The sequence below is a fragment of the Protopterus annectens genome, chromosome 11.part0, assembly GCF_019279795.1.
Source record: "Protopterus annectens isolate FY-2018-M chromosome 11.part0, PAN1.0, whole genome shotgun sequence".
Classification (NCBI taxonomy): domain Eukaryota; kingdom Metazoa; phylum Chordata; order Ceratodontiformes; family Protopteridae; genus Protopterus; species Protopterus annectens.
In genome coordinates, this window is record NC_056745.1 from 1,085,570,212 (window position 1) to 1,085,589,224 (window position 19,013).

The following is a 19,013-nucleotide window of genomic DNA, read 5'->3' on the forward strand; positions in this document are numbered from 1 at the left end:
TTGCCATCCTGTTCATTCCTGGTAAGCATATCTTTCATTTTAGATGCAAACAATTCTGAGCCATCAAATGGGGCATTAATAAAAGACATCTTGAAGACTTCTGCGAAATCGCAAAGGTGCATCCAGGTGTACCGGAGAATGGGAATGCCAGTGCTCTCTGCCCTCAATGTACCATCAGCTGCATTGGAAAGCAGATGTACTAACATATTGACATTGACTGTAGGGTAGATAACTGGGACTTCACCAACTTCTGGATGTCCACTGGGAGATTACCTGAGAGGGATTTGGGCAATTCATCAAATCCCTCTGAAACCTAGTCATATGTGCAAGGTAGTTCAGCTCCCTTTGTGCAAAAGTCACTGAAGCATACATTTCACAAATTTATCCAGATCCTTAGAAATTTCTGTTAGGGAGCTGGAGAGATGTACTCTCCTCGCAGAGTTCTTTATTAGTGGCTGCCACCACAAACATAACATCTACTGGAGGACCCTTTATCCAATCAGACCTATTCATAGAAGCTACTAAAGTTTGTCATGTTTATGTAGAAGTGGCTCCACCATATCAGGTTCCTTTCAGGCCCACTAAGAAATTAAGTCTGTAAGCTCATCAGCAGGTGGAACCACCCAGGTGGTAGAAGACCCAACCCCAAATGATCTGAGGAACATGAACTCCTCCAAAGAGGAAGTTTCCAATGATCAACCTCTTCATTGTTTCAACAGGTCTAAAATGTTTTCAAAGGAAATATCCTCAAGAAGAGATCATTGTTACCCACTTTTTCATCAAAGTCCATGTCTTCTGTAAGTGCTCTGGCAAACAGTCCACATGTCTCTTCTTACATATCCATTTCCTAGGAATCTTCTCCATCAGGACTTCTGGAGGAGGTTCAGATTTGGATGGGGAGCTCACTTGAAAGTTCTTGAGGCTGTAAAAAGCTGACTATCCCTGCCAATCAGTGTGAGAGGACACAGAAAAAGACTGCAATGGTAAAGTCACCTCCTATCAAGATTTGTAGAGAACCTTTTTTGAATGCCTCACAAGCCAAAACTGCCATTGGAAATGAGGAAGTATCTACCCTAACCAGGGCAGGAAGAATAACCTTTGCACCAATATGACCCATCTAATAACTTTGGAGCTGACCCCAACCCATGAACCCCGGTAACAATGCTTCGGCTCCGAGACTCATCCTGATCCAATGCCACCACAGGAACACTGTCTGACTTTAACTGGAGAAGACCATCACTGCTAATGTAGAGGCTCTGCTATGTAGGCTCGGATCTGAGGACTTTGGATCCAACAAGTAGACCAGTACAGCAGACAGCAAATGGTGGGATAGTAAGGACCAGACCCATTGCCTCCAAAGGGGTCAGCAGTGGGAGGACCACCAGCTGAATCTGCATCCAGAGGAACTTCCACATCATATTGTTAACATCTGTTTCTAAAAGTCTTATCAATGAATGAACAGATCTGAAAGATGAAGCCACTGACAATGACTGAGAAGGTCATTTCTCCTGGAGAAAGGGGGAGTGCAGCCTTTGACTCACTGGTTCTGGTGAAAAATATGGAGGAATGGAAGGTGATCAGATCTGTCAATGCTCCAGATCTGAATGCCTCAGAGTCTACAGAGACAGACTTGACTTATCCATTGGATCTGGCAACCTTTTACTATATCTTTTCTGCAATTCTTTTCCCTTCTCCTTAGATTTCTCCCTCTACTCTTTCTCCTTAACCAGCTTACCCATATCACTCTTTGGAGCTGGAGAAGATGACTCTACAGTAGTTGGTGCCAAACTCCACTCTTGGGTGGGAAGAAAGCCCTTTAAGATCAATTTGTCCTATCACACCTGACGTGCTTGAGCACCGAAAGATGTGTAGGTCTCACACTCAGCATCCAGATAGGTGACTATTAAACAAAAAATCCACAAAAATTTGGATCCTGGTGAAGAAAATTTATGGCCACAGGCCAAGCATTTTTTAAATCCAGTGGCCTTGGTCATGATGGAAGAGAATTGCTTGTACAGGGGACAACAGTGTTGTGGAACAACATCAGCAAATATAAAACGTATATGAAAAAAGGAGACAAGTTCTAGACTAAAGTATTAGAACTGCCTAAACTAATAGCACTATCTAGCTAATAAGGAAGGGAAATAATAATAGACAGTACTAATAAAGAAAAAAAGATGTATTTCACTTATCTGAAAAAGTTTGTCAGAGCTCTTGTACTCCATATCCTACTAGATCAAGCGGCAAATGAGATCTAGGGTATTCTGAGGAAAGGAAGGAATTATGGGTAAGGGAAGGAGTCATGGCCCAGGAGTCAATGCTCTGGAAAGTTCTGAGGTTGGATCCATCAGCTCTGATGACCCAAAGGTTGAACTGGGCAAAAACATAAAACATCTGATGTAGAAGTTATCTTCTGTTTAGAGAAGAAACTTCTATGATCACTAGGCAGCTCTGTACATAGATCTGCATTTTGCCATTACCATATATTAGCGGGATTTTTTTATCCTTCCCCTAAAGCTAATTGCCTCATGAATGTAATCCTGAAAAAACACACACACAAACTCTTCTGCTATCTACTGTATTCCATAGTTGCCTGTTTCCTTCAGTTCCCTCCTCCATCAAGTATCCTTCTCCTACCCTCACATTCTTTGGGAATGTCAGGTCTCTTCTAAGCATTCCTTGTAGCCCGTTTTTGACTTTCTTCAATAAGTAGGTAAATATAATTTCAGTGAATGGTGCTTAGTCCACAATATTCTTACCTGATATAAAGAAAAATAAACATTTTGCATCTTATCAGTCTATCATTCTGGCCATCTAACTATTTTACCTCTTGTAAAACATAATGAGTTAAACAATTCCTTCTGTTACTGGTGCACTGTTCATGCCACCTCATTCATTTATGTAGCTTGTTTGTAATGGATAAGTAAGCTAAGCCAGCAAGTTCAAACAGCGGAACAAGAGCCATATGAATGAAGAACAGGTGATGAAAACAGCACAGGAGTGGACTTGTGTCCAATCAGAAGGCAAGAAGTTGCTGTCAGTCGAGATGAAGGTACCCAATAGGAGCATTCCCTCTCACCAGAGTCATATCTTGATTCTAAAGTAGAAGAACTGCTGTCTGAGAGAACAACCACTGCAGGGACACTTTTGGCTAGCAAGTCATCTGTAATTTACTGTCAAGGACAAGGGTTGTTATATTCTCTTTCAAATATATCTGTCATGACTGATGTGACCTAGTATTGCTACTCTCTGAAGTCAGAAGCTCACTAGAAACAAGTGAACTGTTTGGTTGTAGGGGATGTCACAACTTTGGTGGACTCTGAGGATGAAACAGACATAAAGTTAACCTAGTAAATTCTTATAAAAACCTTCCTACCCTAAGATCAGCTAAAAACTACAAGTCGCCACTACCAAATCCTTTAACAAAGCTGGAGACTGCCTATTCTCAAATGCAGTTGGCAATTCCTGGAACAAACTTCCAACTGAGATCACATCCCTTACTTCCACCAACCTTTTCAAGAATCAGCTGAAAAACTTCTTTAAAACCAAATGGCTTTTCAGCCTGACTGATACTTATTTCTCCTCTTTCTACTCTAACTCTCAAACTGGATTTCTTTTGCTGAAACTCCTCTACCTTCCATATATGGCATGTTTTAAACTTCTTGCTCTCTTTTTTGTATCTCCCCACTATGCTATTTTTATTTTGTATTTTTATGCTTACTGAAACTGAACTAGAACTATTTTTTTTTCTTTTTTGGCTGTCAAAAAATATATATATATTTTACTGGCAATCAGTTGTTTACTCATGTAATTATTCTTGTATTTAACTTTTTTCCTTGGGGACTATACGATTATTTTTTTTGTAATTGCTATTTCTTACGGATTATTTGTATAAATGTTTCTTTTTTCTGTCCTTGTTATTGTCTCAGAGCTTTTCTCCTTGGGCCTCTACTGAAAATGGACATATATCCAGTTAGACTAGCCCGGTCAACAAATGTAAAATAAATAAATAAATAAATAAAGACCATACATAGGCCAACCTTTTTTTCTCTTTTTCTTTTGTCTTATGCCAAATGAAATTACCTGCAAAATGTCCCGTTGAGTAATACTATTTTTCCTGGACTTTCCCCTGATTATGTCTTTGCAGGGAGTTCTTGAACTTCAACTTGTGACCTTATTGATGCACCTGAAAGAAACTCTGACCCTTCCTGAAGTTCCAGATGTTAAGCAAGCATCAGTTAACAGACAGCATTAGTGATCATATATTGTTTTAGAATCAAACTGCTACAGCTGCATCAACAGCCAAAAATTTCCTTGTGACAGATGCCAGAACTAACTTCAAATGGAATAAACAGTGATGAAAAAATGGATGCTTTCACATTCAGCATGTCCCATTACCCAGATTACCAGTGTCACTGTGGGCCACAGGAACTGTGATTCCACAAAATGTCAGTGATGAGAATTTTAACTGTGGCAGAGTACATCTCTTAAAGGATTCTCTCAACTGTCTCAACCCATTCCAGACAAACATTCACCGAACATTTTGAAACTGTCTCCAGACATGATTTAAGGAAAAAGAACTCAACTTGTTGTGACCACAGTATAAATAACAAAATCGGTTAACGGGGAAAACAAACACCAAAAAGCAAACAAGCACTACCTTACTAGTGCACAACTGTTTCCGATAGTGTTGCAGTGCACTGTCAACAAATTCAGACATTTATTAACAATAAGCTGACCAATTACTGGTCAACTTCAGAGTCCAATGAAGCCTTTTTCAAGACAAAGAAACTTTTTTGTTCTGATATGTTTGTACACTGTCAAGCAGCATGCTTGCTGTTCTTAAACATGCTTAAAATATAATTTTTATTACAAAGTTAAAATAACCAGTGTCTCAGCTAAACACCTTCAAGGTTCCAACCCTGAGTTCAATCAATGAAGGTATTTTATTTCTATTATCAGCCCGAACATTGAGTTGGCTGTGTTTCCCATGTTTTATGGTGTGTGGAACTCTGATAACTTGTCAATGTATTATTTGTCTTTTGAATATATGGAACACTTGACCTTAGGAACTCCTATGGCTTTAGTTGCATTAGTCATAACACTCTCTAATATCCCATTAGCTTGAGCCAAAGTGGAGTAATTATTTTGTGTGTCAAACATTCAGCATCACAAAACTGACTGAACTTTGACAAATTAAAGGTAGAGCCATTATCAACCTTTGTTTTTTTTCCCTTGTTATATTACAATATAAGATGACAGATGCATCATGCTTTACCATAAAAACAAATAAAACAATAGAAAATCTTGAATTTTCATCAATTAACACAAGTAACTATACTTTATTGTATATGGCCCCATGACATTCTATACTGAAATCTGTCTATGCTTGTTCAATAGTTCAGGTATCTGTATAAATATTCTTTGGTAGGGTTGTCTGTTACACTCCTATAACAAATAGTTTTAGTGATGTTTCAGTTAGCTCACCCATACTGGAAAATCAAATCTTTACAATTATTGTTTTAGTTTTTATGTATCTATTCTACAGTTCTCCTGATACTATCAGTCTTGTCCCCTTTAACAAGTAGTATTAAAAGAGATAGTTACTTAAGCATGGCATTTTTCATATCTCTTTGTTATCTCAACATAACTATCCTCTGTTCATATTGTGTCATCAGTTATTGTGCAAAGCCGGCTTGCTGCAATGTTGTATGTATATATATATATATATATATATAGATATATATATATATATATATATCTTTCTTCTTTGATTTCCTTATCTGCTCACTATTCAGCAATAGTAGCTACACAGGCTTTTGCTGCCTCTTCAGGTCTCCTTCCTTTACTATGGATTAACAAGACACCTGCATAAAGAGTATTTTCCTTTCCTGTAGTGTATCACAACCTGCTACAACTCTTACAAACTGTCTTCACAGGATTAATGAAAACTGTTTCTAAGGAATTATGGTTTATGTATAGAGAGAATTCTTTACTTTTCTATTTGAAAAAGTCTGCAAGCTCATACAATGGCTGTTGCTTCCCTGTTGTTCTGAGCTACTACTTTTTCTCATATATCAATGACCTGCTAACATGAGTTATCACTCTGTTGTTGCCACCCTGTAACTGGCTTAAGACTGCCCTGTACTAACATCTGCTCTACATGTCTACGTAATAACTCCCACTGACCATAAGCCCTTATTTGTTCTTGGGCTTTTTAGATTATTCCAAAGGTTCAGATTTCTTTCTTTGTAAGTTGTCTTACTGGTGCAGTTATAGTGCTAAATTCTTTTCTGACTATAAAACTGCAATACACCGTTTTTAATATACCTCTTTTTCTTTATCTTTTGTAGCGGTATCATGTCATGAATTCCAAAGAAATACATATTGAAGGTGAAAAATAGTCATAGGGATTAGAACTGGTAGATTGAGTACCTGAAAAAGAATGGTTGGAAGTCTGTGATATTGTCCAGGAGATAGCAACAAAAATATTCCAAACGCAAACAAGATTAAGAAGGCAAAAGAGCTGTCTGTGGAGAAGTGGCTGTGGAAAGAAGGACTACAAAAGGAAATGGAGCTAAGGAAAATACGCTACACTAAATGCAGAGTTTCAGAGACAAATGAGAAGAGAACGGGAAACAATATTTAAATGAGCAGTGCAAAAATCTGGAAGGAAATAGTAGAATGGGAAAGACAAGAGCTGTCTTCAGAACACTGGCAAAGTTGTGGGAAACTTCCAAATAAAAAGTGGCATGATAACGGGAAAAATGAGAGAGATCTAGCAGAAACAAAAGATATTAAAATGAGGTAGAACGAATATACAAAAGAACTATATAAGAAGGATTCTAATATCACCAGTAATGGTGTGGTCTCTGATCTAAAGCAAGATATCCTTAAGAATGAAGTTGAAAGGGCCCCCCCCCAAAAAACAAAACTTTCCTAATAACAATGCTGTAGAAAGCGTTGGAATTTCAGCTGAAATATCCAAAATCCTGCAAAATAATGCTGTTGCGGTGTTGTTTGGAATTTGCCAGCAAAGTTGGAAAAACACAACAATGGCCACTTGACTGGAAAAGGGCAGTTCATATTCCAATCCTAAAAAGGCAATGATAAAAACTGCTGAAATCATGAAACAAGTGTACATACATTACAATTGCAAGGTCATTTCCAAGATCCTGCTAGCTAGACTACAGCATTTTAAGAATCGAGAACTGCCAGATGTGCAAGCTGGTTTTAGACAGGGCAGAGGCACTAGAGATCAAACTGCCAGCATTGCCTGGATAATAGAAAAAGCAAGGGAATTCCAGAAAAAAAATACTTCTGCTTTGTTGACTACTCTAAAGCCTTTCACAGTGTGGGCCATAATAAACTGTGACATGTTTTTTATACAAATAAAGATACACGGTCATCTTACCTGTATTCTGAGGGATCACTGCAGGGCAAGAAGAAACACTTAGAATCAAATATAAAATAAATGACCAATTTAAGACTGGGAAAAGAGTGTGACAAGGCTGTATAGCGTCATCCTACTTATTTAATTTATATAATGACTATATTATGCAAAATATTGAGTTAAATGAATTACACGTTAGAATCAAAACTGTCAGGAGAAATATTACCCACTCAGATATGCAGATGATGCCACCTGATGGCAGAAAGTGATGTATACCTGAACAACCTGGTGATGAAGATAAAAGCAGAAAGCAGAAAAGATGCCCTGCTGTTAAGCATACAAATAAAATAAACTCATGACATGTTGCCCATCAATTCTTTTCAAAAAGATAATGGAGAAGTTAGGCAGTGACAGATTTTATTTTCCTGCCCACAAGGATATCTGCAGATGGTAACTGTAGCCATGGAATTAAAAGATGCTTGCTTCTTTTAAGGAAAGCTATGGCAAATCTAGATAGGATTTTAGAGAGTAAATACATCACATTGTCAACATAAGTCTCTACAGTCAAAGCTGTGGTCCTCCCTGTAAAAACATATTACTGTGAGTTAGACTACACATTATACTGTGCATCAGAAAATCTTGCTTTTAAACTGTGATGTTGGAAAAACTTTTGAGAATTCCATTGACTTTAAGACCAAACTAGTTGATACTTGAAATAAACCCAGACTGTTCAGTGGAAAGTCTGATATCAAAACTAAATCTTAAATGGTTTAGCCACATAATGCAAGGACAGGTTTCCTTAGATAAGACACTGATGCTGAAACAGATAGAAGGCAAAAGAAAAAATGGACAGACAGGCTAAGGTAGATGGACATTATTCCTAAAGTAATGAATATGAATTTGCAAGAACATGAAGAAGCAAGTGTTGAGAGACAGACCAACTCTGCTAAAGTCCTAGACATCAGAAAGAGTTGCATGTCTAAACAAAATTTCATAGCTTGCTTTTACTTTCCCTAACTCAAACAACATGCATTTGCCTGAGGATATGAAGGCATTCATTTCTTGTGCGCTTTTATTAAAGTCATATGTCTGTCTGTTAAATGTTAGCCTATTCTCTTTTGGTCTGTTCTGTACTCTTCTTAATGTTTCAGTGTGCTCCTTTCCTGTTCTTCCATGTATTATACAAACATCATTATACTTTCTAACATTCTGATACCTTGCATCACCTGCTAAATGAAATGTTGCAAAATCTCTGATGCTGAGCTGACTTCAGATATCAGTCTGCTGTACATCATAAGGCCTATATGTGAAAAAGGAAACCTTGTCATAAGTCCAATTTGTTAAACACCCTTTCTTCACTCTGTACACCAGGTATAATGTCTTACCTCTGTGTTGCCCTGTTTGCTAATTGCATATCAAAACAATTTCTCATCTCACTAGATTTCTTAGGTTATAGGAGTACTGCTGTAAGAGATGTCAAAGGGAAATGACCAGATGCCTTTTAAATCATGTTTTTTTCTTTTCTGAGTTTGCAAACTTCTCTTAAATTCTCCTTCTCAGATGAAAAGGCACTCTTCTATGTGACTGGACAACATGACTTACCCTATAGCCAATGTTCATCTTTACTTGCTAGTTCTTTATTTTAAGGCTCCTCAAGTAAACTGCTGCATTCACTATCTATCATGTTTTCTTTACTTACATCTCTTTTTTATATTATTTAGTATTTATACAACCCCTAGTGACTTTGTTGTGGAGTTTCTCAAGAGGTCTAGTCTGAGTCATACCCTTCAAGTACATTAGAAGGGACCCTGTCACTCTGGCATTTAGTCTTGCTTCTGCCTCAAAGGAATCTTTCACAGGGGAGGTCTTTCTGAATTATATGCACATATTCTGAAAATCTCTCTCTCTAACTTATGATGTGTCCTAAATTGCTGTAATGTCCTGGCTAATGTGTTTACAGAAGCTCCACATTCTATAAGAATCTTTATCTTTGGCATCATTTTTAGTTATAATTTTTAGTCTCATTCCATTTATAGTATATAACATATGTACTTTCTCCTGTCACTATCTTTATTTTCTTGCTAATTTGCACTTTTTAGACATATTCTTGATGTCTAACCTTTTATTTTGTTTTGCTACATTGTTATGACTGTCACTTGTTCTCTTTTTTCTGTTTTGTGCCATTTTATTTGTTGCTTTTACATATCTTAGCAAAGTGGTTATGCTTCTCAGACCCAGCAGATTATGTCCTCTCCTTGTATGAATGACCTCTGTATGAATATGGGAGATCTAAATTCTGCTGTTTAGGCTATTCTGCTACCTGCGATATTCCTACACATATTCAATAAATTACTTAATTTCCTTTCCTTGTTTTGTAAATTACTTCACACTATCAGAGTTATAAACCATACTTGTTTAACATCCTTCACCCTCACTAGCAGTTCCGATATCTCTAAGGACACTGGAAAGTCTGGAATTTTGACTGGATTAATCTTTGGCTTTAATAATGCCCTCGGTGTCACCCTTTCCGAGCAGATTTTCTATGCAATTTGTGGCTTTTTATGTTTGTCTAGCTCAAAGAATTATTATTTTTGCTATGCCTAGTGTAATATGCATCTAGACTCAATCTCTTATTGCACCAGACTTCTGAACATATATTTCAGATTTTGCATTCTTTTAGGTTTATAGGCTATCTTTTCTGTTATATCACTGAATCTATCTTCTAGTGCTGTTATGTCCTCATGAGTCTGATACACTTTGAGCCAATTTCATAAGGATTACCATGAGCTATTCATGGTGTACATCTTGTGGAAACATTTTGCAATTCAGATTCAGTTCTAATGTGGTGCTTTTGCACAAACATCCAGCAACACATTGGGCTGTTTATGTGGTCATGCTACATGCTGATGATACAGTACAAGGGAGATGCATGTGCTAATTCTTGAACCCAGAACCAAACATGAAACTATGTACTACTGGTTGCAAAAAACAAGAAAGTGCTCAAACCACACTTTATAGGATGATAATAATATAGGTTTAATAAATATAACAAAGGTCAAAATGTTTAAGTGCTTTCATCAAGTTTAAAACAGACTTCCTCAGACACAAGTTTCATGTACTTACAAAGTTTTAAATACCCTCCAACCAAGTCACATGATATCATTTTAAAATTACGTTCCTACGAAGTATGATTAATGATGTGTTTTTTCTTTTTTTGTAAGTGAATTTTACTTGATTAAGGAATTTCTATGAATGGAGAAGGTTTTTGTGGTTGGATGCTTGATGTCATGTGACCTGGTTGGAGTCCACAGACAGTCAGTTATGAGTTGATAAAAGCAGTGAAGTGCAATCGTACAATCATATGTGTGTGTGTTTGTGTGTGTGTGCATGTGTGTATAAACATGAGGACACATGGCTCTAGTTAACTGTCGAATCTGCTTTTATCAACAAAGTTAACGGATGTGTTTTTTAATACAGGATAGTTGTGTTCACCTGTTGGAAATGTTGATGCTGGAAACAGATCTTTTCTGCTCTGAGTGAGGTGCTTGTGTGAAGGTAACTTATTTTCTAATGCCAAAGTTTTAGGTACACAGAAAGTTTTGCCTTTTGAGTTTAGGACTGTGTGTATGAGTGTTTGCAGGTTAGGTTTAGAATAAGGTTAACTAAGGGGATAGAGGCAGTGTTGTGTGCATGGGTTTATGTGAAGTGTGTGTGTGTGTGTGTGTGTGTGTGTGTGTGTTTCATATGTTCCTAGTTAGGTACTAGGCTATCTGCCCAATGGCATTTATAAGCCTAGGCAGAGTGTGTTGGTTTTCACCGTCCCATTGATTAATTAACTGATTTTCTGTCAAGCAGAGCCAATAAAGTGATCCCAGGGGTGTATTTTCTGTTACTCATCCATTCATCAAGGTTTCTCTTGAAGAGCGTTAGTGAGGGGCTCTGCCTAATGTAGTTTGGAATTTTGTTGCAAAGCATGGGGGAGTCTCTGTGACAGGAATCTATCCCTCCAGCATGTTCTATTTATTGTTGTGGCAAGGTTTAGCTCACTAGAGTGTGTAGCTCGCAGTGACTTGGATTTCTTTAGGTGGAGCACGTCCATCAATTCTGAGTTGGACATGGCCTTGTAAGTTAGACAGAGATCACCTCTGAGTAAACGATATGCCACTGAGTACTGCTGGAGGAGCTTTTTCAGTCGGGCTGCATAGGACATATGTTTGTGGCCAGTAATCCTCTTGGTGAGGTACTTTTGTGGTCTCTCCAGCTGTTGGAAGTGTCTTGTGAGGTACATACCAAATGGGGCATTGTACTCTATGATGGGTCTGATGAGTGACAAGTAGAGAGGCACTATAACCTCTTTATTTCTCGATGCAAACCCTTTAGTAATTAGATGGGCCACATAGAAGGATTTCTTAACTACTTTGGCAATATGATTGTCAAAGGAGAGATTACTATCTACCTGGGTCCCCAGATCTCTTATTACCTCTTCTGTAGTAAAGGGGCTGCAACCTATGTGGTAATTTGTGGGTGTTTTGTTTTTTCCAAATGGGATGACTATACATTTTTTGGCATTTAGCTTGAAGCCATGACGTTGATACCAGGTGTCCGTTTCAGTAAGGCCCTTTTGGAGGATGTCCGTGTCAGCCAGATTGTCAATTATGGCTCCCAGTTTGGCAAACTTGGTTAGCCATAGTCCTTCTGTGTTTGCCTGTACTTCTGAGAAGTATATGCCGAAAAGTAGGAGTCCCAGGACCGAGCCTTGCGGGACATCACTTGTGACTGATTTAGAGTCGGACCTGGAGCCCACTGTTCTTACCGTGTGAGTTCTGTCTGTAAGCCAGTTGGCAACCCATTTTGTGACGTAGGGGTTTATGTTCAGGCTAGTGAGTTTTTCTGTAATACTCAAGTGAGAAATGGTGTCGAAAGCCTTGGTGAAGTCAAGGAAGGCTGTGTGAACAACCTTTCCCCTCGTCTATGGCTTTGGTGATTGTCTCAAAGAAGTCAAACAGGTTTAGTAGGCATGATCTGCCCTTAACACAGCCGAATTGGGTCGGGTCAAGTGTTTGGAGGTTCCCAATGTCTTTGTTAATGAGTTCCTTGCAGACCAGGCTAGTCAGGCTTATGGGGCGATAGTTACCAGGGTCAGTTGTGGCCCCTCCTTTGTGGAGTGCAATAACCGTTGCTGTGCACCATTCTATGGGCACGTAGCCTGTGGAGAGGCTAAGGTTGATCAGCGTGTTTAGGTGGGGGGGTTAGTTCATTCTGTAGTTCATGCAAGACGCAGCCTGGGACACCATCTGGCCTCATTGACGCTGTGTTTTTGGCTTTTGAAAGGGCTATTTTCACCTGTGAGTCTGTGATTTCCAAGACACTAAACTTTTCCGGTATTGTTGTGGGCTCTTTTGGGGGTGAGAGGGGGGTGAAGTTTGCATTGAATCTATCTGCCAGGATGTTGGCAATATCAGTAGCTTCAGTATATTCTGTGCTATTTTGCACTAATTCAGTGCATATCTGTGAGTTGCCACTTAGATTCTTAACACAGCTAAAGAAGGCTTTGTGGTTATCTTTTGAATCCTTGGCTATTTTTCTTTCAAAGTTAGCCTTTGATGATTTTATGAGGGACCTTAGTTTCTTACTGATACTGATCAGGGATGTCTTTCCTTCTTGGGATTTGCTTTTTTTATGAACTAGTTTCCTCCTTCTATTGTATAGCCTGTTTATGGCAGGGGTCCACCAAACTGGTTTCCTTCTCTTAGCGGAGTGAGTCTTGGCTTTGCTAGGGATGGCATGATCCATGCATTCTTGTAGGTGCTCATAGAGTGCATTTGTAAAGGTTTCTGCATCTTGGGCAGCTTTATCCTTTAGCGTGGGGGCTGTGAAATGTAAAGCCTCTGTCTTAAGTAAGGTGAAGTTTGCTTTAGAAACAATTTTTTACTGTGGTTTCCTTAGTTGGGGGTGGTGGTGGGGTGTGGACATCCAGAGTGATTAGTTTATGGTCTGATCTAACCAGTGACAGGTTGACCTCCAGTGTGGAACACCTGTTGCCCATGTTTGTGATGACCAGGTCCAATATGTTTTCACCTCTAGTAGGGGAGTTTACAAGCTGAACCAGGGTGTTTGAGTTGATGAATTCCAGGAAGCGCTGGGCCTGGGAGTTTGTACTCGAGTAGTTTTCCCAGTTAATGGTAGTGTAATTGAAATCGTCCAATATCAGGGTGTTCGGTAGGACCTTCATGTTTTCCAGTGTCTCCAGAAAGGTGGAGTGGTGGTCCTGGGTCATGGAGGGTGATCTGTAGCAGGCCACAATTTGCATTGCAGATTTGCCTGATGTTAGTTGCACATGGATGATCTCAGAGGTATCATGCTGCACCACTAACCTGGAGGTGTAGGTATCTTTGATGAATATGGATACACCCCCTCCTTTTGTGTTTTGGTCCATGGTCTGTGGCCGAAACATGTGGTACGAGTTGTAGCCTGGTAGTGCTGGGGTGCTCTCTGGAGCCTTGAACCAGGTTTCAGTTACTGCACAGATGTCGACGTTCTCCATACTGAGTAGTGCTTCGAGCGCGTGCATTTTGAGATTTAAACTCCTAGCATTGAGTATCATAACCCTCAGTTTTTTTGTTAATTGTGCTGTTTACAGAGGTGGGTTTGTGTGTGTGTGTGTGTGTGCGTGTGCGTGTGTGTGTGTGTGTGTGTGTGTGTGTGTGTGTGTGTGTGTGTGTGTGTCTGAGTGTCTTCTGTAGTGGCAGAGGCCACTTGCCCATCCTTATTCACTTATTCATGTGTGCTGACCCTAACCTTGCTGCTGCCACCAACACCAGCCCAACACAATACCTTTAAATAATCCTTTATGCAACATTATCCTTATTCAAAGTTTGAGGTAGTGTTAGACTCTAGTTTTTTTTTTTTTTTTTAGTTTGCTAATTTCAAAAGGAAAGCCTTTGCTTTCCATTTTCAGTTGGTATGGTTTCCATATTTTTTATTTTTCAGGTTAGTTACTTTTAAAATGTAGACGATGAAGTATGCATCACATTTTCTGCAGGTCAATATTTAAGGATATAATCATATCTATGTATCTATATCTACCTATCACGTTGTCTACATCTACACCTGTAGCTCTATGGTGATCAATGGAAATGTTAAAAGATCAAATCCCAAATTATCAATCCCAGCATACTGAACAATCAAAACCTTTATAATCTAAAACATCAAAAAACAACAAACAGCAAAAGTAGAACAACCAGTTTCTTTTTATACTCTTGTTTACTCTATTACTTACTTCAGATATAACTTTTCTGAATACTAGTAGTGCTATGGAAAGGGTTTTATTTAAGAAGGTTTAGGACTGGGGATAGGTTTAAGAGGCTAAATTAGGGTTAGCAAGGGTTTGTGAAGTGTTCAGGCCCTGCCCTTAATCCCAATCTTACACCTTACATTAGAAAAGTCCTTTAAGTGATACTGGCACTACACAAGACACTCAAAACATACCACACATATCAACACATGCACAACACTACATTTATCCCTTGCCTAGCCTATACTCTAACCTAAACTACAAACACACACACACACACACACACACACACACACACACACACACACATACATACAAACTTGCAGCACCTTATACTGAAACTTTTCAAAATATCCACAACTTTCAGCATTACAATTCAAGCAACTCAAAACGCAACTTTTTTAACACTCACATGCTTCCACCCAAATACCCACAACCATTTTCAAAAATCCATCTTCCTGTCTTAAACATCAACAGAGCTGTACCAATCCTCCATTTCATACTACACATATTTGTTAAATCATGCACATACTTCCTTCTATCAACAAAGCAAACATTCGACAGAATGCCATTAAGTCATTATAGTAACACAATAGGGAGGCTTGAAAGAAAATAGTTTTTGTTTACAAAGAGAACAGTTCAGTTATGTAACAGAAGATTCTGAAAAACTAAAACTGTTAAAATTTAGAAGATTATTTTAAAAACTGTTTATGAATTCAGTTGTACAGCACAGGAATGGATTTCAGACCAGTACGTTTATATTGCACAAAGATAATTACAAATTATTTATTTCACTTAGTTCCTAACTTTTTTCCTGTTTTCAGCAACTTGACCTAACAGCAGCTTGTGACAGATGCCTTTGCCCAATCAGGCAGATTGAATACATTCCTGTTGAAGAAATATTTAATTTAATTTTATTTGTTTCTGTTTGCTGGAAAGTTTGTCTGGGTAAATTGCCCATTTTCAGCAGAGGTCCAGGGAGCTATAAGAAAAATTCTTGAGGCACAATATTACAAAGTTTAAACAACCTTTAAAGAAATATTTACAAAAATAATAGAATTCATTAAAATGGTATAAACAGGAACCATCACACAACGTTGTAAATTGTACTTAGTTCTAAAAGTGAGATTGTTGTACATTATAGAAAATCACTGAAGCAGGAAATTATCAATATAGATACAGCAGTGGGTTTCATTCATTTGATTGAAAACTCTGAATACTGAAACTCAAAATGATGAAAACTCAAAATACTGAAAATAGGAATGTGCCTTTTCCCCACTGTTGTGTAATCCTGGAGTTGGTATATATAATTATCAGGGTACCCGGGAGGTGCAGGGATGAGCTTGCTCCATGTATTAAATAGGTTTTGGGTATTAAATAAGTGCAATGGATTTAAATGGAGTAGTCTGCAGGTTCCTTACATTGTACTTGCACACACTGTATCCTGAGCCTTTTCTAAGACTCTGGTGTGTGCCCTCAGGGAGACATGGATTCCTTCTCAGACAAACATTTTGGAGACTAAGAAGCCCTTGAGATTTCCTGTCTCCTGTACTGGGTAACTACCTTGATGTGCTGTCAGTATCAGCATAAAGGGTTATCAGATCTAGGTCTTACACAGTATCAGGGCACCTATGACAGTCATGGTTGGTGATCTTGGGACAGCATCAGTACTTGGATGCACTATGCTGCTAAGTATCAAATGTGACTCACACTTACCAACAACAATCTACAAGGAGGATAGGTGAGCTGTGTGTCGGACTAGAAAAAACACAGGACAGATAAAGAATGAACCCCATAATCAAGGAACAGGGATGCTAAAATGGGTCCAAAAGATATGCCCTCTCCAAACACAGGCCTAATGAGAAATCTGGAAAGATACGCAAAAGAGCAGAGAAAAGAATTACCAAGTATAAACTCACTGCATAATCCTTCAAAGTAAGATTCAGTTCTTTTCAAGAAGATTTGCAGCTTACCATTTGTACAGCATCTTAGCAAAGCTTGAAAATGTAATATAGTTCAACAGTTAATGAAGGATAGTGAGTTGTCTCCATGACATGAACGGAAGGGGTCTTGGCTATGATCCACATAATCCAGTGGCAGACAGTGGTACTGCCTATAATAAGAACTGCCTAATGTAGTAATGATGGGGCTGTGACTGCTTGCCTTTCCTAAGGTGGGTGAGGAAAGATGCCTTAAAAAAGGCACATGCCCCATACACAAGAATCTATGGCATCACCTTCTCCTAGAGGGTGATGGTCATTTATGAGAATATATCACATGTAGAAGTGAATGACAGCCCAAACAATGCTCAATACACACCAAACCCAAGAGCACTAACTGAGCATACAGAGAAAGCACAGGGCTTAATAAGAAAAAAACTCATTGTAGATGACTGTACCTCTTCCAATTTTCCAGGCTCACCATTAGGAGAACAAATGTATCTTAGGGCTATCACCCTAAAGGAAGTGGACACATCAATTAAGCATCAAGGATGGGAGTTTCTGTGATTTGAATCCCAACTGGGGTGGCCTTACCATGCGTGTGTGTGTGTTTCTGTCTGCATGTGCATGCATGCATGTGCGTACGTGCATACATGTGCATATCTGTGTCCCATCCAGGACTGGGTTCCTGCCTTATGTCCATCACATGGTGGCATAGGTTTCAGCTCCCCCATAACCCATAAATAGATAAAGTGGAAATGAAAATTAATGTGCCTGCAAATATATATAATATATCAATTAGGCGCAAGATCCTTAAATGCATATGGGCGTGTATTTTAATAAGTTAGAATATGCAAATTGCATGCTATGAAATTAGTCCATTTTATTTATTATACTAATGTAAATCACAAGAGAAAAACAAACTCTAGACGAAATTACTCTGCTATTCACTTTCTTAACAGGACATATTAATAAATACTAACTTTTCCTGAAGACTGAATGCCTTTTATCATGGCAAGACAGACCATAAACCACGCAGAAAGTAAACAAAGAGCCATTCTCCAGTTCAGACCACCACCTTCTGAAATGGAATCAGAAATGTTTAGAGCCTTTCTGTACCAGTAGTAGGTGGTAGGTGAGCTTTTATCGCATTCAGGCTGTAGATCTGCAAAAAGAAACACATAAACAGAAAAGAAACATATAATATTTGTACTACATTTTAGCACACTGCTATAATAAATGTTTTTAGTAGTTCAGCTGGCACTTACAAGTACTGGTGCCATTCTTTACCAGCGGGCATTGATCCCATGGCAGTGGATGTTGAAAGGACTGAGAGAAGTAGAAAAGGCTCCAGCTAATGATAACATTGTAGTACAAGGCAACAAAGAAGCAGACCTATAGAAACAAACAGAATTAACATAAGTAGACCTATAGAAACAAACAGAATTAACATATATGCTTTAGGTCTTTAATAAACTCTTGTGCTGCAAACTTGACATGAACAGCTGATTTCAATAACATGAAAATTATATATTTTCAGGCATGCAATAGCACAGAATTATTTTATGGTCATTTTCATAGCAGCTATAAAGAAGTCACAGAACCAACATTCATGTTTTATTTGTTTACTGTGAGTGATGCCCTATTCAACAAACAACTCACTAAATCATTTGCATACACATGATGAATGTATTATGTACTGAAATATGACACTTCCCTTCTATCAAAATGAAGAAATTAAAATTAATATTAATAAATATTTATATATTTTATTACTCAAGTTAAAATGATCCTTTATAGCTTAACAGCTCAGTTTAACAACTGATAAATTTTATTTTTTATACAAAGTAAGGTATTTGATTTTGCTTTATGGCTTTCAACAATATATACCGGGTCCCTATTATATCTTTGAAGACGCAAACCTTTGAATGCGTCTTTATAGAACTTAAAAGAATGAAAATTTAAAACAGCGAAATGGCATATAAGCGATTTCTTTCCCTGTGAAAGAAATCTCTTGGTCCAATAAAAAAAAAGATCACTACAAACAAATCAAAGCGGGGGGCTTCACCCCCCACACCCAGCAATGTGTGGGGCTGTGCCCTCCCCCACATCCCCTAACTAAATATACCAACTCCAAGATTGCACTACAGTGGGGAAAATGGCAATGGAGGTGGCCAAGCAATTTCTTTCCCAGAGAAAGAAATTGCTTATATGCCCTTTCGCTGTTTTAAATTTTCATTATTTTAGGTTCGATAAAGACCCATTTGAAAGCTTGCGTCTTCAAAGATATAATAGGGAACCTGTATACCATTTGTTCTGTCATCTCAGGGATTACAGAACAAATGGTATACAGGTTCTGACAACCAGAGCTTGTAACTTCAGTTCT

At 38.3% G+C, this 19,013-nt stretch overlaps 1 protein-coding gene across 1 annotated transcript in view; it reads right to left on the bottom strand.

The window, feature by feature from the left end:
• The window catches only part of SLC6A15 (solute carrier family 6 member 15), a 587,241-nt gene that overhangs the window by 404,221 nt on the left and 164,007 nt on the right, over positions 1–19,013 (bottom strand). Inside the window, exons 4-9 of the mRNA XM_044088435.1 lie at positions 17,896–18,022; positions 17,607–17,792; positions 12,931–12,942; positions 6,564–6,577; positions 4,638–4,660; positions 1,492–1,508 (exon numbers count right to left, since the gene is read on the bottom strand). Coding sequence (XP_043944370.1) covers positions 1,492–1,508; positions 4,638–4,660; positions 6,564–6,577; positions 12,931–12,942; positions 17,607–17,792; positions 17,896–18,022 — 379 coding nt within the window. The remainder of the gene's footprint in view (positions 1–1,491; positions 1,509–4,637; positions 4,661–6,563; positions 6,578–12,930; positions 12,943–17,606; positions 17,793–17,895; positions 18,023–19,013) is intronic.